Source organism: Pongo abelii, chromosome 16 (genome assembly GCF_028885655.2).
Source record: "Pongo abelii isolate AG06213 chromosome 16, NHGRI_mPonAbe1-v2.0_pri, whole genome shotgun sequence".
NCBI lineage: Eukaryota > Metazoa > Chordata > Mammalia > Primates > Hominidae > Pongo > Pongo abelii.
In genome coordinates this window covers 73,948,384-73,970,950 of record NC_072001.2, presented here as the reverse complement: position 1 = coordinate 73,970,950, position 22,567 = coordinate 73,948,384, and the positions used below count along the sequence as shown (strand labels likewise).

At 40.8% G+C, this 22,567-nt stretch overlaps 1 protein-coding gene across 2 annotated transcripts in view; it reads left to right on the top strand.

Annotated features, from left to right (window-relative positions):
• The first annotated feature begins 283 nt into the window (after positions 1-283).
• UACA (uveal autoantigen with coiled-coil domains and ankyrin repeats) overlaps positions 284-22,567 on the top strand; it is a 98,347-nt gene continuing 76,063 nt past the window's right edge. The window contains exon 1 of one of the 2 annotated variants that reach the window (XM_009249981.4): positions 284-509. Coding sequence is in view for 1 of the 2 variants with exons in the window: in XM_002825614.5 (XP_002825660.4) it covers positions 1,053-1,136 (84 nt within the window). In the remaining variant the exon portion in view is untranslated. Of the gene's footprint in view, positions 510-871; positions 1,137-22,567 lie in introns of those variants that run through there. The other variant, XM_002825614.5, reaches the window with a different exon arrangement.

Below are 22,567 nucleotides of genomic sequence, written 5' to 3'. Positions count from 1 at the left end.
GAACAGCAAATTACTGGGTGCTGAACACCTTCCTGTTTCTTCATCCTCTTAAATAATTTTTACTAACCCAGATTTCTAGGTAAGATGATTTAACTTCATCGTATACGTTTACATGTAATGTGTTTCTACAGAAAACAAAAAACCTTTTTGAAGAAAAAAGGGCGTAACTTTTTTTGACGACTTAAATCACTGGCTATGGGAGTAATTTTTAACTGACGGCGCATCTCTTCTCCTCCCTCCCGCCCCGCCCTCATTCCATCCCTTTGCTTCCAATACGGCGGATTCTTCACTCAACAAATAATCGAGCACGTAACTTGTACTGTAACTTATTATAACGTCTTTCAAGGTCTTTCTTAACTGTACGTTTTTCTGCACAATCAGCACCTTATTTCTTAGAGACTGTTTATTTCTGGAATTTTTGATGCGTGTGGTGGTTTCCAGGCACCAGGATTTGATAGTAAAACAGGAGACTGAAGAGAAGTTGCTCCTGAAAGCTGTTCTGCGTGCAGGTAACCAAGAGTCATTTCTAAGACCAGACGGAAGGGAAGGAACTTTACTTGGTAAAGAGCGCGTGGGTGGAAAGAGGAGAGGAGTCCGGGAAGATGAGAGGTGGCAGAGGCGGGACCCCGTGCTCTCTCTAGATCTTGAGCTCCGGGTGGGCGGGCGCCGGTGGCCTGGAGCCGGGCCTGCGCGCATCTCTACGCCTCTGGCCGCCCACCTCCTCCGCCCCTTCCCGGGCTAAAGTTCCCAAACTTTTCCTCCAGCGGGGAGAGGAAGGGTGTTACTCAGTTTAAAAGGGAAGTCCCGCCCCATTCCAGGATTCCGATTGGCCGGGGTTTGCCACGCCCCCGCCAGGGCAGGGGGTCGATTGGCTACGGGAGGGGAGCCCCGCCTCAGGCCCGTCGCCTTCTGCTGCCGGGGGCCCCCAGGTGGTAGGCAGGTGAGGCTGGTACAGCCCGCGCCGCCTCTGCTGCAGCAGCTGCCGTCTACTCCTTGCGCGCTGGCACCCCGCAGCCTTTAAGGTTCGCGCGCGGGCCAGGCAAGAGTTAGCCATGAAGAGCCTCAAGTCCCGCCTGAGGAGGCAGGACGTGCCCGGCCCCGCGTCGTCTGGCGCCGCCGCCGCCGCCGCCAGCGCGGTGAGTCCCGCGGCCCGGGCTACCAGGCGCTCCGCTCCGGGAGCAGCGCAGCCCTCCTTTGCTGGCGAGCTCGCGCGCCGCCTTCCTCTGCTTTTCCTCTGCCAGTTCGGCTTCGGCGGCCCTGGCGACTCCTCCCTCAGGCCGGAGACTCCGTTAGCCCAGAGACCCCGGGCACCCTCCCCGCCGCCGCACCCGAGCCTCTACTGGTCTCTTCCCCACCCCTTTCTCCCAAGCCTCCGAACTTCTGGAAGAAACCTCGGTGTGGCGGTTCTGGCCCCCTCCTCCTAAATCCAAAGTTCCTCGATTGGCCCCCCTACTCCGCTCTTTCCGTTGACCCCCCCTCGTCGCTCTCCTCTCCTGGCGCTCGCCCTGCTGCCCACACCCGCTCGGCCGTGTTGGCTCCCCAGTCCCCGGGGCCGGGGCTCGCACCAGGTAGGGCAGGTGGGCAGGGCTGCGCACCCCGCGCCACTGTGCCTGGACTCCGGACCTTCCCCGGGTCTGAGACAGCGTCAAGCCCTGCCGGGCTGGTAGACGTCCCGTGCTGGCCGCTGTCGTTGTCACTGGGAAGTTTGATTCTCCAGCGAGGCAGAGGGAATCGGCTTAGTCGTAAAGACAAAACCCCACAGGGTGGTGACCCTGGAGGTGGTGAAGTTGGGAGGGGTGGTGGTGATGTGGGTCATGTAAATCGCACCTGTGGGGCGGGATCCGTGCGGGGCGCTTTCGGTGCTGACCTGCAGCGCGGCCTCAGTGTGCGCGCCAAGGAGTAGTCGGGGCTTCTTTAGTTGGCAGGAGAACAGAAATCTTGAGAAACAGCCTGACCGCAGATGTTGTGATTTAGATAATTTGTCATGTTACAAGAATGGCGATATCATCAAAATTCTATATCATTAAAATAAGTGCCACTTAAAAAGTCTTGGAAGAGTCGAACGTAAAAGAGTTATGCTCCAACTGCACAGTTACCTAGTTGGGGTAATTAAAATGAACCTTTACAGTTCAACGCAGATTTTACCAAAGGATTATATTCTTTTTATCAGAATACTAATTAATCTGCTTCTGCTTTTTTGAGTTAATTCAGAGTTGTGCCTTTCTCTCCACCTATATCGAGGATTATTTTACTTGGACATAAAGGAAATTGTGGAGGAACTAACTAAACTTAAATTCCTATTTCAAAAAAAGAGTAGATTCAGATGACATGATTGATGTTCTTTGATAAAGCATGAAGTCGTTTTATAAGCTTATAGAAAACAGAGATTACTTTGTTTCACTTTTTTTTTTTTAAAGTAACTGGCAGAAATGTCATTTAGTGATATTGGAGTTCATTACAGTTAAGATTCTACTTCTGTAATGCAAGTTGTGTTTTTAGCTTTATAGAAGATAGAAGTTTCTAGATTTATTAGCTTTATTTTCCCTGGTTGTATTTCATTTGCACTAATGATGTACATCCCACTTGGAGGTTTATATGCCTTAATTTTATCCAGTTTTCTAGAAATGCAGAGTATTTACTGGGTATTATCAGCATGATAGTTTGCATTTTATACATTTGGAACATAAAGTGCATATCTCTGAGCTTAAATCTTTAGCACTCAATTGAGCGTTCTATTTTTCTCAAAATGACATAATAAAGATAAACATATTAACCTATTTATGTAGAAAAAGCAAGCATTTCTGTTTAAATATTAGAATAAGTTCTGTACAATTTAAAAATAAAAGCGTGTCCGGGCGCGGTGGCTCACGCCTGTAATCCCAGCACTTTGGGAGGCCGAGATGGGCGGATCATGAGGTCAGGAGATCGAGATCATCCTGGCTAACACGGTGAAACCCCATTTCCACTGAAAATACAAAAAATTAGCCGGGCGTGGTTGTGGGCGCCTGTAGTCCCAGCTACTTGGGAGGCTGAGGCAAGAGAATGGCGAGAATCCAGGAGGCAGAGCTTGCAGTGAGCCGAGATTGTGCCACTGCACTGCAGCCTGGGCAACAGGGCAAGACTCCGTCTCAAAAAAAAAAAAAAAGATAAAAAATAAAAATAAAAGCGTAATGATGAATAAAACTTAGAATGACTTCTGTAAAATTTTAAAATAAAACTGTAGTGATGAATAAAACCAAACCAAGCATTGATAGAATAAAACACATGTACAGGAGAAATAGATCCTTTCTGCTTTTCAGTCTATAAACCATAATCCCAGATTTGGTCACATGTGTATGTATTTATTGTATGATTGGGCCACTCTTTCTTTTCTTTTTTTTTTTTCCTTTAAAAACAGTTATTTTTTGAATAGGTAATATAGCACAGGGTTTAATATTGGAAAGGAATAAAAACATTTACAACAAAATATCGATACCGTGTTTCCCTAACCCCTGCTTCGGCCACCCTGCCCCACTTCCTGAGGCCACTGGTGATACAGTTGCTTGCATGTTCCTCCAGAGAGAGCTTAGCATATACAAGCAAATATGAATGTAGTCACCCTTTATAGAAATGCTGGCACACTGTAGCTGCTGTTTCATATATTGGACTTTTTTTTTTTAAACTGTAAATAGGGCCTCCCCATTCATATCTTTTGCTGTAATGTACAATTCTGTGATTAATATTCATATTTCAAGTGTGTGTCTGTACTTGTAGGATCAATTCCTAGAAGTGAATTGCTGGGTTAAAGGATATGTGCATTTGTAATTTTGAAGGATGTTGTCAAGTTTCCTTTCATGCATCATGGAACCAGTATATGAGAAATGTTTTCCAAGCTTTTAGTAGAAGTCTGTTCAAAGTTTTTAACCTTTGCTAGCCTGATAGGTAAGAACAGTTTATCCTTTCCATTTTTCTTTTTCTGTTTTTTTTTTTTTTTTAAGACGGAGTTACGCTCTGTCGCCAGGCTGGAGTGCAATGGGACCATCTCGGCTCATTGCAACCTTTGCCTCCCAGGTTCAAGCGAATTCTCCTGCCTCAGCTTCCTGAGTAGCTGGGACTACAGGCGTGCACCACTACGCCAGGCTAATTTTTGTATTTTTAGTAGAGACAGGGTTTCACCATGTTGTCCAGGATGGTCTCAATCTCTTGACCTTGTGATCCACCCGCCTCGGCCTCCCAAAGTGCTGGGATTACAGGCATGAGCCACTGCGCCTGGCTTATCCTTTCCATTTTTCTATTGGGTTGTTGATATTTTTCCCTATTCATTTGTATATACTTTATATCAGGGAAATTAGCCCTTTTCATATGAATAATATTATTTCTTAATTGGTTATTTGTCTTAAGACATTTTTATGGTGGCATTTGCTGTGCAGAGAAGGTGGTTATTGTTATACAATTGAATTTATAACCTTTTATGATTTTTAGGTTTATGTTATATCTTGGCCTTTCCACTCTGCAATATTCAATATTAAACAACCCCCCGCCCCAAGTTTCTTCTAGGTTTTTTTCTTTTTTTACATTTAAGTCTTTGATACATAAGATATTTATTATGGTGTAAAGTACATCTTACTTTCTTCTCTTTCCTCTGTGGGTACCTAATTTGAGTCTTAAACTGTTCATTTAATTATCTTGGAAATAGTCACTATTTACTTTGCACAACTTTGATTTGAGATAAAATTTTAAAATGTTTATTTCATAAATAATTTCCTTTGTGTATTTAAGCTTATCTGAAGGAGACACAGCAGTAGACTGAGGTATGTGACATATGCAGATATTTTATTGCATAATATGTGGAATACAGCATATTAGCTTAGCATGCTAAGTTAGAATTATGTGCAGATTATGGGCAAAAGTAGTAATTTTAAATATTCTGAATAGTACCATTGTTATAAATATGCCAATGAATTTAGAGTTTACTAAATGGGAATGTTTGTACACATATAAATGTAGTTCACAATTACAAATTCTGGATAAACTACATTTGTGGATTCGTCCTTTACTAGCAAATCTGGAGATGGCTGCATCTGTTAACCATAAATGAAAAGTGTTTTTATTGTTACATTTATTATTTATGTATTTATTTTTCGAGATGGAGTTTCGCTCTTGTTGCCCAGGCTGGAGTGCAATGATGCAATCTTGGCTCATGCAACCTCCGCCTCCCAGGTTCAAGCGATTCTCCTGCCTCAGCCTCCCAAGTAGCTGGGATTACAGGCACTTGCCACCATGCCTGGCTCATTTTTGTATTTTTAGTAGAGAGGGGGTTTCACCACATTGGCCAGGCTGGTCTCAAACTCCTGACCTCAGGTGATCCGCCCACCTTGGCCTCCCAAAGTGCTGGGATTACAAGCATGAGCCACCGTGCCCAGCCTGTTACATTTATTTTTAATCACTTACTAAGTTGGAGCTTCGGATTTCGAAAAGGGATAATTAGATGACTGTAAATACTGTACCAGCTCTGGTTAATTATGTGTTCAGTTATATGTATAGTGAGAATATGCTTGTTCCATTTTCACCTAGTTTAGGAAATTTAATATAAATGAAGGGACTGTAATTCCAGAAGTAGTAGAAGTGCTGCAAACAAATATTGTAAGCAGACATTTTAGAAGGGGATTCCACTTTAAATTGGATTGCTTGAGCCCAGGAGTTCGAGACCTGCCTGGGCAACGTGGTGAAATCTCATCTCCACAAAAAATACAAAAGATTATCCGGCTGTGATGGTGCATGCCTGTGGTCCTAGCTGCCTGGGAGGCTGAGGTGAGGGGATCACTTGGGCCCAGGAGGTCAAGGCTGCAGTGAACTGTGACTCCAGCCTGGGTGATAGAGGGAAACCCTGTCTCCAAAAACAAACAAACAAAAAGTCGTAGCAGAGTACTTTGATTGTAGAAGTAATCTCTGACCTGAGAGGTTCTGTAGTGATTATTTTTGCTGCCCTTTCTCTAGGCTGCTCTTAAAATGGGGCAGTGAATTTTATAAATCAGAACTAAATATGTTCTAAAGCATCTTGCTATAATGCCTTAGCACCGCGAAAAAATACTGGTGTTTCTAAAAGAATTTAGAGTTACAAATATAGCAACTGAAAAAAATCTTCAAAAACATTTTCTGTTTCCACTAATAACATTAGTTTGAGATGTTTAGAAAGCATAAAGGATTAAACATGATTTTGTTTTAGTTGTTGATTTTTAGAATGAGGGCTTTGTGTTTCCACTGAGGGATTTGGGTGCATTTGGAAAGATGTTAATGTTATTCTCATAACGACTTTTGGGTAATGTCAATAAGATAACAAATTGTTATGTTTAGTTTAAACTCATGATACTTAAGCACTGTTTACTCATTGTCATTAACTATTCCAACTTTAAATTAAAAATGCTTGCCTTAATTAAAGCTGTATTCAGACAACTTCCTATGGTTATCCCTGCGTTGTATTTCTTGTGCTTCTTGAAGGAGGATTACAATAAAGAAACCCTCCTTTTATAGTTTTTGATTTCAACCCTCACCCTGCAGCAAGTTTATTCAGAACATTATGTTGATTTGAATTGCTGAATTTTATTGTAATACCAAAGCAGAGTGGTTTGGTGGGTCTTTTGGTGCATAATGAGTCCAGGAACTTTAGGTGATGAGTAAAGGATTTTAATTACTTTTTTAATAAGGATGGTGTAATGATTATATATACTTATTGTGCATCATATGCATTGTTCAAATTAAAAATGATTAGTTCAGGAGGTAGACTTTGCTCAGCAGTTGCCTTGTTTAGTTTGGAAAACATTTATGGAAGACATAGGCTCAAGAATGGATTAATTAGGTCCTCTTCGAAGAAATGGATAATTCCAAGTTGAAAGCAGAAAGTTTGGAGGATGAACTTGGAGTCCCCTTGTCATGCTAGAGTGTAAAGAGGCTGTCAAAGATTAGGACTCTGGAGCCAACTCAAAGAGGCTCTCAGTTGCCCAAAGATAGGACAGTTTGATCATCAGTAAGAATAACAACTGTAGTGCACTGAAATCCTTAAATCCATGAGTTTGTAATGATGACCAAAAAAATAAAAACAACTCTTGACTTTTGGAGGATGCTAGGAAAGTGATGCATTCTTTCAAGATCAGGAAAATAAAGGGAAATAATAAAACATTTATTGTGCATTTCCTGTGAGAACTGTATCTCAAGGTACCCAAATAGCTGATAAGAGGAAGTGTCTGTTTTAGGTGTACTTTACTGCCACTAATAGATGAAGAAGGGATGATGTAATTAGTATATCATGTATTCTGTCCCAGCTAATATATGAAGAAGGGGTGATAGAATTAGTATATCATAACTTTACAGCTCCTAATGAATTAATGAATCTAGAGTCTATAGACATGATTATCAGGGGCTACTAATGTTTCAAAAAGAAAGACAAGCAGGCATAATATATCTTGTGGTGGAAATACTTATTACCACCTATTAATAGTCTTGCCAAAATAATAACCCTTTAGCTATAACCATGATTTTGTTTATTGTCATATAATAATTTTGATTATTGTCATACAGGGAACAAAGGAAGATATGGATGCAATCAGCAAAATTCTGATTGTGGAAATCTATGGAAAAATGAAATGGTTTCTTAAAAATTATAAATTGTAAAAAAAGGAAAAAGAGGAGAAACCTATAGATTACAAGAGATTTAAGAGATTAAAATACATATTAGCCAATTGCCATGATGGACTTTATTTAGATCCTGATGAACTAGTTGTAAAAAGTAAAAGTTTATGAAACAATTGAGGAAATGTAATCATCAGCTGGATACTTGATATCGAATTATTTGAAACATTTAAATGTGACAGTGGTAGTAATGTGGCTGTGTTTATAAAGAGTGTTTATCCTTCTTTATTTTATTTTTTGGAGATGGAGTCTCACTCTGTTGCCCTGGCTAGAGTGCAGTGGTGTGATCTCTGCTGGCTGCAACCTCTGCCTCCCGGGTTCAAGTGATTCTCCTGGCTCAGCCTACCAAGTAGTTGGGATTGCAGCTGCCCGCCACCATGCCTGGCTAATTTTTGAATTTTTGGTAGAGACAGGGTTTTGCCATTTTGGCCAGGCTGGTGTTGAACTCCTGACCTCAGGTGATCCACCTGCCTCCGCCTCCCAAAGTGCTGGGATTACAGGCATGAGCCACCTCACCTGGCTGAGTCTTTATCTTTCAAAGAAATATTTTGGAGTCTGGGATTTGCTTCAAAATAATCTTTGGGTGGGTGGGGATAGTAAGTTGGGAGTATAGTTGCAATAGGATTGGTCTTGAGTTAGTAACTGCATTTGGGGCTGGGTACAGTGGCTCACGCCTGTAATCTCAGCTCTTTGGGAGGCCAAGGTGGGCAGATCACTTGAGGTCAGGAGTTCGAGACCAGCCTGGCCAAAATGGTAAAACCCTGTCTCTACTAAAAATACAAAAATTAGCTAGGCATGGTCATTCGTAGTCTCAGCTACTTGGGAGGCTGAGGCAGAAGAATTGCTTGAACCTGGGAGGTGGAGGTTGCAGTGAGCTGAGATCATGCCACTGCACTCCAACCTGGGCAACAGAGCGAGACTCCATCTCAAAAAAAAAAGAATTGCAGCTGGGTGGTTCATGATGCTTATTCACTTTTGTGATACTGTTGTATTTAGCGTATGTCCTAAAATTTCTGTACTGTAATTAGAAAGAGCCAGTCACAGCCTTCAAGAATTTTAAGAGCTAGATATAAAAAATAAATGAATATGGCATGTTAAGAGTCATGATAGAAGTCAGTATAAATTGCTGTGGGGGCACATAGCGTGTAGAGTGAGCCCATAAAAAGGTTGAAAGGTAGAGTGTGAGCTTGGGCCAGAAAGACAATTTCAGTGGCTTTCCAGGCAAAAGAACAGCAAATGCAGTGGTATGGAGCTGTGAAATTATACAGCTCACTGAGGGAGCATCAGATTTGGAAACTAATTCTGGTTTTATGGTAGAGGATGGCACAGATGAGGCATAGACAAATCTTCAAATAAGAATTCTAGTGAAAATAGGGAGTTAGAGGGCCTGCAGCTTGGGGATTGTGGTAAAGGAAGGTTTTCATTCATTCATTTTTTTTTTTTTTTTTTTTTGAGACTAAGTCTCCCTCTTGTCTCTCAGGTGCAATCTCGGCCCACTGCAACCTCTGCCTCTCGGGTTCAAGCCTCCCCGAGTAGCTGGTACTACAGGCTGCTGTCACCACGCCTGGCTAATTTTTGTATTTTTAGTAGAGATGGGGTTTCACCATGTTTGCCAGGCTGGTCTCAAACTCCTGACCTCAGGCGATCCACCCACCTTGGCCTCCCTAATTGTTGGGATTACAGGCATGAGCCACTGCGCCCAGCCTCATTCATTTTTTTTTTTTTAACTTTGAATTAAAATGTTAAATTACTTGAGAAGTTTAAATCACTGTTTAGAGAGAACTGACTAGTCATGAAAGTTTCATCTTCAGAAATTATCCCGTTAGTGAGTTTATAAGTTCATCCTTCTGCTTCTCCCTTCCTCTCTAGAATTAGCTAATAGCCAGCAAAATTTTGATTTTATCAGCCCTGTTTAACTTATGTTTGTATCTTTGGTAAACTAGATCCAAGAATAATAGATTTGAACGTTACAACTTGTGTATTGTTTCATTGCTGTCATATGGAAACTTTACTGTCCTGTTACAGTTTTGCAAATGTTTGTCCTGCCACCTAAAGGATACAGCATATTGTTGAAATTTCCACCTGTACATGCTTATTTATGTGCAAAGGAAGTCAGATTGATTTCTGTGGGGAATTTGCCTAAAAATGGATAGTTGAAATGTGCTGCCTGAAATTATAAATGGAACAATAGGATATAATACTCATTGCCTTATTTTCCTTAATCATAATACAATTAAAAGCTTTATATAGCTTTTATATCGTTAGAAAAGATAATGTTTCTTTCAGGCTTAAAAATGTAGCCCCAAAACACAAGAATAAATTGGATTGTTTGTAGTCACAAAAACAGTTTTGTCTGTTGGCTTTGTTTTATTGTCAGAAATCCTAAATATTGTTGACATTGACTTATTTTCAAATGATACGGTCTCCAAGATGATATGCAGAAGATGAACTGATGTAGTTGAGTGACCAAAGGCACTGGCAAAGGATCAATGAGTTGTATTTTTATACAGATGCTTCTTGACTTATTATGGGGTTATGTCTTGGTAAATCCAGTGTAAGTTGAAAATATTGTAAGTCGAAATGCATTTAAGACACCTAACCTACCCAACATCATAGCTTAACCTAACCTTCTTTAAACATGCTCGGAACACTTAGCCTCCAGTTGGTCAAAATCATCTAACACAAAGCCTATTTTATAAGAAAGTATTGAATATCTCATGAATTCAATACCAAATACTCTATTGAAAGTGAAAAAACAGAATAATTGTACGGGTAGTCAAAGTACGTACAGTTTCTGCTGAATGCATGTAGCTTTTGTACTGTTGTAAAGTCAAAAAATCCTAAGTCTAACCATTATAAATTGGGGACTGTTTGTAATTGAATGGGACCTGGCCAGGTATCCTTGAGAGTACAGGTGAATGTTTCAACCGGTTAAGATAAATGGCTGTCCCACAAAAGTCATACATGTTCATTGTAGAAAACCAAATATAGGCTGGGTGTGGTGGCTCACGCCTGTAATCCCAACACTTTGGGAGGCCGAGGTGGGCGGATCACTTGAGGTCAAGAGTTCAAAACCAGCCTGGGCAACATGGTGAAACCCTGTCCCCACTAAAAATACAAAAATTAGCCGGGCATGGTGGCGCGTGCCTGTAATCCCACCTACTCGGGAGGCTGAGGCAGGAGAATTGCTTGAACCTGGGAGGCAGAGGTTGCAGTGAGCTGAGATCGAGCCATTGCACTCTGCACTGCAGCCTGGGCGACAGAGTGAGACTCCGTCCCCCCTCCCCCGCCAAAAAGAAAACCAAATATAGTTGATGATAAGAATAGAACAAATCACCTGTAATGTCATTAACTATGCCATAAACCACTGATTCTCTTTTTAAAAATTCTGTACAGGCTCATGCCTGCAATCCCAGCACTTAGGAGGCCAAGGTGGGAGGATCACTTGAACCTGGGGGTTTGAGACCAGCCTGGGCAACATAGTAAGACCCTGTCTCTACCCCCCACCCCTCCCAAAAAGTAGCCAGGCATGGTGATGCACACTTGTAGTCGCAGCTACTTAGGAGGCTGAGGCAGGAGGATCACTTGAGCCCAGAAGGTTGAGGCTATGGTGAGGTGCAGTTGTGCCACTGTAGCACCTACCTACTCCAGCCTGGGTAACAGAGCTACACCCTGTCTCAAGATAAATAAATAGATAAATATACCATGCTCTTTCTTTGTTATTCACTCTGCATTTATTTGTCTTGATTCTATAGCAATGATATATGTCTGCTTTTTTTTTTTTTTAAATGGGGGTTTCACTCTGCTGCCCAGGCTGGAGTGCAGTGCCACAATCATGGCTCCCTGTGGCCTTGACCTCCTTGGGCTCAGGTGATCCTCCCACCTCAGCCTCCTGACTAGCTGGGACTATAAGCACATGCTACCATGCCTGGCTAATTTTTGTATTTTTTGTAGACACAGATTTCGCCCTGTTGCCTGGGCTGGTCTTGAACTCCCGGGCTCAAGCAATCTGGCCACCTTGGTCTCCAAAGTGCTAAGATTACAGGCGTGAGCCATCATGCCTGGCTGATACATGTATAATTTTTTGAAGTATATTTTATTCTAATAAACTTTGTACTTAAAAATTATAGGCCGGGCACGGTGGCTCACGCCTGTAATCCCAGCACTTTGGGAGGCCGAGGCGGGCAGATCACGAGGTCAGGAGATCGAGACCATCCTGGCTAACACGGTGAAACCCCGTCTCCACTAAAAACTACAAAAAAATTAGCCGGACGTGGTGGCAGGCACCTGTAGTCTCAGCTACTCGGGAGGCTGAGGCAGGAGAATGGCGTGAACCTGGGAGGCGGAACTTGCAGTGAGCTGAGATCGCGCCACTGCACTCCAGCCTGGGCGACAGAGTGAGACTCTGTCTCCAAAAAAAAAAAAAAATTGTAAGTAATTTGAAATTATTTGAGCACATACAAATGTCCCAATTAGGAGTACTCAGTAAATGCTAGTGAGTTACTTAGAAAGAAACTGCTTGTGAGAAATCCATATGCTGATAGCCAAGATTTATTGAGCATGTATTTCCCAGGCATTGTTCTAAGTGCTAGTAACTCAATCCTCACCGCAACCCTAAGAAGTAGGTACTATTGCCATCATTTCAGATGCAAGTTAAATAATTTACCTGCCCAAGACACTATAGCTAATAAGTGAAGAGTTAGGTAGCCTGGCTTTGGAACCCACGTCCTTACCATTGTGAACTGATGTTTCAAATTTAATGCTATGGGATTTACACCTTAAGCCATATATACAAAAAAATTGGAGAAGAGGAGAAAGGAGGGATTTTATGGGAAATTCCAAAACCAATTTGTGTTCCCTCCAGAGATATGTGGAATTGTTGCATTCCTTATATCCTTCCAATAATAGATTCTTTTATTTAAAACATATTTTTAAACATGATAGAAAAAAACAGTTTGGCTTAATCCATGTTTTTGATTTCCAGGGAGTGTGAACATATTTCTGTGCTTATTGGCTGCATTCATTTCTTGTTTTAGGAATTGTTTGTTCATTTTCTTTGACCATTTTTTCTGCTGATGCCATGTTCATGTTGATCTGTAAGAGCTTTATACATCCTTATTTTTGCTACTTGGCCAGCCGTCGCTTGAGAGTAATGTATGTCTCACTATAGCTGTGCTTCTGTTACCTTCCCTGATATTTCAAACAGTTTTTGTTTCATGTATTTAATTTTTTGATAATTGATACATTAAGGTTCTTGGCTATTTTATATTCATTGTAGAGTGTAACTTGTAGTATAAAAGCCTCTAATTTGTTCCATTATAACTTTTGTTTTGAATTCTACATTGTTAGATATTAATACTGTCCCACTGCCCCTTCTGTCATTTTGCTTTGTATGCATGTATACTTACCCAGTATATTATACTGTCATCCTTGGTTTTATTTGGAGGGGTGTGTGTGTGTGTGTGTGTGTGTATGTGTGTGTATCTACAACGTGTACACTTTTGAGGAGATGACGTGTTTTTAATATTGACCATATTTATATATTGTCAAGGTTTTACATTACCTCTGTAGTAAGGTTTTCCCTTGCAGATGCACAAATCATTTTTTAAAAAAATCTCATTGACTCTTGGTTAATTTTCTTCTTACCAGATTGTGACATTTTCTCTTTACTAGAGAGAGACATTCCGAGAGAGAGAGAGAGAGAGAAAGAGAGAGAGAGAGTGTTAAGTGTTGGGGGGGGAGGGGAGAGAGAGAACAAGAACACATATACATCATGCTTTCTAAACTTTTAAAAAAGTGGGAGTGTTTAACTTTTCTTCCAGCATGCTGTTATTTCATATGGTTTTCGCATTAGCAGGGTGCCTACTTTGTGCCGATGTTGAGGTACTTTGAAAATGAGTCCCAGTGGGGAGGCCCTGTGGGTGTGGTTGTAGTAAAGCCAGTACACTCTGATCTTTTCAGCCGTGTATAAGAATAGCCCACAAACACTTGCTGATTTACACGTGAGAAGTTTTTTTTTTTTTTTGATGGAGTTTTGCTCTCGTTGCCCCAGGCTGGAGTGCAATGGCATGATCTTGGCTCACTGCAACCTCTGCCACCCGGGTTCAAGCGATTCTCCTGCCTCAGCCTCCCGAGTAGCTGGGATTATGGGCATGCGCCACCACAACCAGCTAATTTTTTGTATTTTTAGTAGAGATGGGGTTTCTCCATGTTGGTCAGGCTGATCTTGAACTCCTGACCTCAGGTGATCTGCCCGCCTTGGCCTCCCAAAGTGCTGGCTCCCACAGGCGTGAGCCACTGTGCCTGGCCACGTTAGAGGTTTTTAAATGACAAATCCTTTTTAAATGATTCATCTCTTTTTGGTGACTGTTATTTTTTTAAAAATTAACATTTTATGTTTTAAAAAAGCACTTTATGAAATATAAATAGCATTCATGGCCACGTATAAGTAGGTAAACGAGGAAAATGAAGTGTTTCTCAGTATTAGAAAAGACAAATTGTGGGCCAGAGAATGTCCATTCATAGCTCTTGAAACCATACCCAGAGCAGCATGAAGGTGCAGGGTAGCACATTGATGCTACAGGGTCAAACTCTGCAGCCTGCACATCTTGGATGTGAGCCTTGCCACTCCTGGTAACCAGCTTTGTGACCTTAGGCAAGTTACTTAAATATGTTTGTTTCTTCATTTGGAAAACAGGATTAATCGTTATACTTATTTCATAGAGCAGTCGTGAGCATTAAATGATACAAGGCATATTAAGGGCTTGCATATTAATACAGTGCTTTATATAGGTAACTCAATACATGTTTATATTGCTAACTGAAAAGTCTCACCAGAGGTCATGCCATTGTCGTCCTTTATAACCAGATTGACAGCAATCTTCCTAATCTTTTCCAATTAATACAAACTCTCATAAGCTTTTATATAGCCTAGATCTTCAAAAGTCCATCTGCTTTAGCCCTTTTCCTGAGGGAGATAAGTGGTATCTCTATTTTTCAATTATGAAAAAGATTTATTGAGCACTTGGGCTAAGCACTGCAGGGTGAGAAGTTGAGGAAGGTAAGAAGAGGCTCATAGTTTTGTGGGGGAGCTCTATGAGCAGATAATATAAGGTAGTAAGTGCTGTGGTAGAGGAGTGTACAAGGTACTGATCTAGTCTGGGGCAGAAGAGTGAGGAGTCATTGAGGGTTTTCTTGTGGAATAAGCTGCTGCTGCTGCTGTCTTTTAAAAATTGAGATGAGATTGTCAAAACATAAAATAAGTCTTATTAAAGTGAACGATTCAGTGACATTTAATACATTCACATTGTTGTATAACCACCATCTCTACATACTTCCAAAACATTTTCATCACTCTAGAAGAAAATTCTGTATCCATTAAGCAACTGCTTTCCACCTACTCTTCTCTAGCTCCCGGGAGACACCAATCTGCAGGGTGACCATTTTTTTTTGAGACCGGACCTTGCTCTGTCACTCAGACTAAAGTGCAGTGGCACAGTCTTGGCTCACTGCAGCAAGTGAGTAGCTGGGACTACAGGCATATGCCACCATGCCTGACTAATTTTGTTTATTTTTTGTAGAGACAGGGGTCTCGCTGTGTTGCCCAGGCTGGTCTCAAACACCTGAGGGCTCAAGTGATCCTCCCATCTCAGCCTCTTGAAGTGTTGGGATTATAGGAGTGAGCCACCGCACCTGGCCAGGGTGAGCTTGAGATTGAAGAAGTGGATAGGAGTGATCTAGGAAAGGTTAAAATTTCTTTCAGAGGGAACAACAAGAGCAAAGGCATAGAGAAGAGGAAATATCACGGAGCTCAGAGCTGGGTGAGGGGGAAATTGGATATTAGAAAAATAGCAAGGGGGAATCCTAGAACAATAGCAAGGGGATTGGGTGGGAAGTAGGAAGTAGAGGAGGTTTGGGGGTAGATCTTGGAATGGCTTTAAAAATGGCCATTTTCAAGAGTTGTTGGTACTTTTTCCTGTGGTTCCAGAAGTGGGAAATTCCAAAATCAAACGTGTTTTAGATGGATTACTGTGGTAGCTCTGTTGAGGATGGATTTGAGAGGGTCTAGCCTGGAGACAGGTGGATCGGTTATGAAGCTGCTGAAATATTATAGGCAAGAATTAGTGAGGGCCTGCATCATTACAATGCTGGAAGGGATGGAGAGGAGGGCCCAAGTTGGAGAAACACAGGTCACCTGAAACCTTGAAGAAGTTGTGACTTACCAAAGTCACAGTCAACAGACACGTGGTCACGTGTAAGGTGTAAGGAAGGGGTCCAGTTTCAGTTTTCTGCATATGGCTAGCCAGTTTTCCCAACACCATTTATTAAGTAGGGAATCCTTTCCCCACTGCCTGTTTTTGTCAGGTTTGTCAAAGATCAGATGGTTGTAGATGTGTGGTGTTATTTCAGAGGCCTCTGTTCTGTTCCATTGGTTTATATATCTGTTTTGGTACCAGTACCGTGCTGTTTTGGTTACTGTAGCCTTATATTATAGTTTGAAGTCAGGTAGCGTGATGCCTCCACCTTTGTTCTTTTTGCTTAGGATTGTCTTGGCAATACAGGCTCTTTTTTAGTTCCATATGAAATTTAAAGTAGTTTTTTTCTAATTCTATGAAGAAAGTCAGTGGTAGCTTGATGGGACTAGCATTGAATCTGTAAATTACTTTGGACTGTATGGCTATTTTCATGATATTGATTCTTCCTGTGTATGATTAATGTTTTTCCATTTGTTTATGTCCTCTCTTGTTTTTTCTTTTTCTTTTTTGAGACAGAGTCTTGCTGCCCAGGCTGGAGTGCAGTGGCATGCACGATCTCGGCTCACTGCAAGCTCTGCCTCCTGGGTTCACACAACTCTCCTGCCTCAGCCTCCTGAGTAGCTGGGACTACAGGTGCCCGCCACCATGCCCGGCTAATTTTTTGTATTTTTTTTTAGTAAATAAGGGGTTTCACCATGTTAGCCAGGATGGTCTTGATCTCCTGACCTCATGATCCGCCTGCCTCGGCGTCCCAAAGTGCTGGGATTACAGGCGTGAGCCACTGCGCCTGGCCTGTTTGTGTCCTCTCTTATTTCCTTCAGCAGTGGTTTGTAGTTCTTCTTGAAGAGGTCCTTCACATCCCTTGTAAGTTGTATTCCTAGGTCAAAATACATATTTTTCCCCAGTAAATTTTTATTACAGAGTAGAGCAATGAATGAGAACTCTAGACTTAAGAGTGTTTTGTAAGCTATGGAAAACATTACACTTGTGTATTTGATGAAGAGTTGGAGCTATGGTTAGTCTTCTCTGTATGACTGTTACGAGGTTCTCATTCTATGGTATCACTCATAGCTATCAAAGTGTTCTTTCTACTGGTTAAACCAGTAGGCAGAATCCTGACTAATTTTGCTGAGAACAAGTCTTGGGAATTCTGTTGAGGACACTGTATCTACTTGTATATTTGCCATTATGTAAGTTGTAATTACTTTGAAACTAAAAATTTCAGCAAAATTCAATTCTACTAATATTTGTTAAGACTGTTTTTTGGTCTTAACACTGCCTGCTCCCATTTTCTTCTGTCACCCCTGAGGACCATTATCCAGCCCTCTTGCAGACTGTCTTACCTTTGATCCAGTGTCAGCCTTGCTTGGTATAGGTAGCTTTTATTCCATTAATAGCTGAAATTTAGAAATAGTTCTCTTCTCTGGCTAGGGAGGTGAAGTTTCTGAAGGCTAATAAATTTATAGTCTATTATCTTATACCTTTACTCAACAAATATTTATGTGGCATTGGGTATATGTGAGGTACTTTTTTCTCTCCCTCCCTCCTTCCTTCCGCTAGATTTGTGTGGTAGGGATGGGGACTGTCTTATACTAAAGGCAGTCAGCTGAATCCCTGTATCTTAAGAGACCCAACAGCCTAAGGTTTGTATCCTTAGTCCTAGTTTTTCTTTTTTTCTTATCTTTTCTTTTTTTTTTTGAGACAGAGGCTTGCTCTGTCGCCCAGGCTGGAGTGCAGTGGCGTAATCTCAACTCACTGCAAACTCCGCCTCCCAGGTTCACGCCATTCTCCTGCCTCAGCCTCCCAAGTAGCTGGGACTACAGGTGCCCACCACTACACCCAGCTAATTTTTTTGTATTTTTAGTAGAGACGGGGTTTCACCGTGTTAGCCAGGATGGTCTCGATCTCCTTACCTCGTGATCCGCCCGTCTCGGCCTTCCAAAGTGCTAGTATTACAGGCGTGAGCCACCGTGCCCTGCCGTCCTAGTTTTTGTTAATGAACCTTGGGTAGAATAGTCTGTTTATGACCTAGTTTTTCATTTGGCCTATTTACCTTTTCTAATCTTTATACTTAAAATGAAACTGGAGTTTTGTAGTATGGAAATTGCCACTGGTTCAGAGTCTTTTGCTTTTGGCTTTCCCAGGCATTACGATTTGGCACCAACTTTTATTTTCACTTTCATACTGTATTCTTCCCTAGATGTTCAGCCTCTTACTGGGACTAGAAATTGGCCCTCCCAAAATGGCAATTTTGTTAAAACATACCCTTTTTATTTTAAACTAGGAAAAGAAAATCTTCAGCACCCTTTTTGATTTAACTAACTTGGAAATTTGCATAATTGTATTTCCTTTTCAATTAAAAAAATAGCTTTACATGTTAGATTTTTAGAATTTTAGGACTGGAAGTGACCTTAAAGTTTTCTAGTCCAGTGGCTAGATGTTCTTTAAGCTTTTTGACTACAACGTGCAGTGAAAAATACACATCCAGAGATGTGGTAAGCAGAATTTAAAAAATGGCCTTAATTTTCCACCTGAATCCCAAGGACTTTGCATATGATGAGGAAATATGCCCATGATTATATTATGTTACATGGCAAATGACATTTTGCAGACGTAATTGAGTTACTAATCATTTGACTTTAGTTTAAAAAGGAGACCTAGGTGTGCCTATTCTAATTACATGAGCTGTTTTAAACACATAAAGTTTTCTCTGGCTCAAAGCAGAACTGCAAGTCAGAGCAATTTGAAAGATGAGAAGGACTTTTCCTGTTGCTGGCTTGAAGATGGACGGGGCCATGTGAGAAGAAATGTGAGAGGTCTTGAGCTAAGAGAGGCTTGTGGTTAACAACCCATCAGAAACGGGGACCTCAGTCCTATACCTTAAGGGAACTGAATTCTGCCAACAACCAAACGAGCCTGTAAGCAGATTCTTTTCCAGACAAGAACCCAGCCTGCCTGGCACCTTGATTTTGGCCTTGAGAGATCAGACCCCAAGCAGAGAACCCAGTCAGCTCCACCTAAACTTCTGACTTACAGAACTGTAAAATTTTAAATAAATGTTGTTTTTAAGCCTCTAAGTTGGTAGTGGTTTGTTATATGGCAATAGAAAATTGATATGCAAGGCCACTTGGCAACCATGTGAATAAATGCTATGGAAGAAATGGAAATCTCGTGAGTGAAAAAAACAAAATAAAAATTATAGGTACAACCTGATAATAGTCATATGAAACATTCACGTGGGAAAAGACCTGCAGGGGATATACAAAGATCATAGTTATGGAGGTATGGTAGAATTATGAAATGTTTTTTATTTTTCATTTTTTGGTTATGATATTCCTTTTTATAATTGAAATATATTAATGCAACTTATAATAAACATATTTATATAAAACTAAGAACTTAATTTTATTTGGGAATTTATTACTGGGAACATGCAAATTCATGTACCTAAAAGACTCTTGCCGTCAAGTGTTAGATGTGAAAAACTTGTGTGTTTTCCTTAATTTTATGTAATTACTAAATATGTCAGTAAGATAAATGTTATTTAAAAACCTGTAGGTAATAAACTAAAAATCCTACATTCCTTGACACTCACCAGTTGACTTGTTTGCTGAGGAAATAGCTTTTGAAAATAGATTATGTGTGGAGGTAGTAGAAGTGGCAGTTGGAAAGATGGGTTTCAAGTTGCTTATATTATATATGGCCTTTAAAATGAAGATGTGAAAGGATTTGTGCCTATTATTATTTATAACCATGTTAAGTAATTTAGCCTTAATGAAAGAACTGTATTGCAGGGAATCCTGTAAGTTAGGCTGTATTAATCAGAACTTTTTTTGTATGCACATTGAGAAAATAGATCAGCAAGTTTTCTAATTGCTCATATCTAATTACATTCCTGCTGTTGAACTGTTTTGACATCCTGGAAAAGGGTGAGTCACAAAAGAGGAAGGAACTACACTTATGACCCATTGTAAACACTTTTGGGTGTGGTGGTGTGTTTATGTGTATCCTAGGACAAATTATCTCATTTAATGCATGGAGGCTATCAGGTAGGTTTTTGTTGTTCATTCTAACCTGTAAGGTGAAATTTCTTGTGGTTGCTCCTAACTGCTAGTATGGAAGATACTCCTGAAAGAGGACCGAAAGTAGTGAAGGAATACTCTTGCATTGTGAGGATGAAACCCTATTCTGTAGTCATTTTTGCATGAACTGACTTATTAAAACTAACGTTTTAATCACATAGTATACTATTGCTTTTCATTGTTCATGGGTAATAACATTGATTCAGTTAAATAGCAATAATTAGAAAAAATGATTAAAATAACATTTTCATTGAAATTGTGAATACACATGCTTAAATTAGAAACTACTTTTAAACACAAAGCCAACTTTATAAAGGACAGAGTTTTGGAAACTTCCTGGAATGCCCTCTTTTCCACCTTCATAGTTTCAAAACTTTGGCAAGTATCCCAATTGTATGCTTGTTGATGACCCTTTCTTTCTGCTGGGCTCCCCAGTTCCTTGTTTGGTACTAGCACATGTATCAAACAGGGAATCAGCACATGCCCCAGATCCCTGTTTGATCTACAACATGTAGGTAGGCCCTGTGGTTCTTTGAAGGGACACAGAGATAGTGAAGAGTAAGATGTAAGTGCTGAGGCTTAGTACAGGACAGACCTTGGGAGTGCAGAAATCAGCCTGCTGTGTTATTTGCCTGCTGTTAAGTGCGGTTCCTGCTGGACTGGAGGTGAAATGAAAACAGCAGGCTCTTGCCTCACATTTTGGCTTATTGCCTGGCCTTGACAGTGAGTCCCTCCTTATATATTTTGCACCGTAGGCACTTTCCTCTCCCTACTCTCAGCCCAGCCCTCCCCTTTTTACTTTTATTTTATTTTATTTTTTATTTTTATTTTTTTGAGCCTTTTGCCCAGGCTGCAGTGCAGTGGCGTGATCTTGGCTCACTGCAACCTCTGCCTCCCGGGTTCAGGCGATTCTCCTGCCTCAGCCTCCTGAGTAGCTGGGACTACAGGCACCCACCACCACGCCTGGCTAATTTTTGTATTTCTGGTAGAGATGGGGTTTCACCATATTGGCCAGGTGGACTCAAACTCCTGACTTTGTGATCTGCCCGCCTGGGCCTCCTAAAGTGCTGGGATTACAGGTGTGAGCCACCACGCCCAGCCAGCCCAGCTCATTTGTGTATTACTGCGTTAGCAAGTTACCCCATTTTATTTTCTTTAAGGGAGAAAGTATTATTTTTGCCCTAAAACTCCATAGTGAAGGGCTTTTTTTTTTTTTTTTTTTTGAGACAGGGTCTTGCTTTGTCACCCAGGCTGGAGTGCAGTGGCAGGAAGCATGGCTCACTGTAGCCTTGACCTCCTGGGCTCAAACAATCCTCCTGCCTCAGCCTCCCATGTAGCTGGGACCACAGGTGCACACCACCATGCCCAGCTAATTTTTTGATTGATCGATTGAATTTTTTTTTTTTTAATAGAGACAAGGCCTCATTTCGTTGCCTAGGCTGGTCTCGAATTCCTGGGCTCAAGTGATCCTCCCACCTTGGCCTCCCAAAGTTCTGGGATTACAGGTGTGAGCCACTGTGCCTGGCCCAAAAGAAAGTTTTTAAATTGGTTCTTGTATATATGACTTTACTTGGCCAGTGCTATCACAGATTTGCACATGAATGTTAGAGAATATTTGGTTTATAATATTCACAAATTACAAGATTACAATTTACAATATTATAAGATTCACAGTATTATGTATTTAAAGTAGTTGGATTTATATATAGAGTTTCAGGAACATAAGTATTGTGGAAACAATTTAGATTAACAAATATTTCTTGGTTGCTTTTTAGGTTTTCTAACTTTTTGACTTAAAGTTCTCTAAGGTATATTTTGATTTGTTGTACTTATTAAAAAATTAATACTTTCTACTGCTGTTGTTTTTTACTGCAGTTTTCTGTGCTGTGTTTTACATTTGTTATTGATGATAAGAATGAGAAGTGGATTTGGGAGGCAAATTGCCAGTGTCATGCATGAACTGGGAAGAGAAGGGTTGGAGATGAGATAGAGTTGTAAGACAGAATTTTATATTTGGCAGTTGGAGAGAAACAACTTTGTTTATTGCAATCTGGGGCTTATATATACACCACTTATCAAAATCTAGAGCCAGTAGTATTAATTTAGTTTAACATCTGACACCATTATCTTCTTTTATATTGACTTCAAGAGTATGGTAATGTTTTTTATTAAATTATATGAATTGGGAGTGGCCTAGGAATTGTCAATAAAACTTTGAATTTTTAATATGTCAGCTGTTGAAAATTTGGTATATATCATACATGCCTGTAAATAAAGTTTGCACTTTAGAATCATTAACAGCCTTTTAAAGCAATTATATTCTTGCCAATATAAAGCCAGTTTGTAAGACCGAGTTGTCTTTCCCTTAATTCATCCCTTTATTCATCCCTTTATAACAGTGGTTCTCAACTAGGGGTGATTTTGTTCCTTAAGAGACATTTGGCAATGTTTGGAGATACTTTTGGTTGTTAAGTTTGAGGAGTATTGCTGGTATCTAGTGGGGAGGTGCCATGGATATTGCTGCACATCCTACAATGTGCAGGACAGCCTCTTCACAATAAAGAA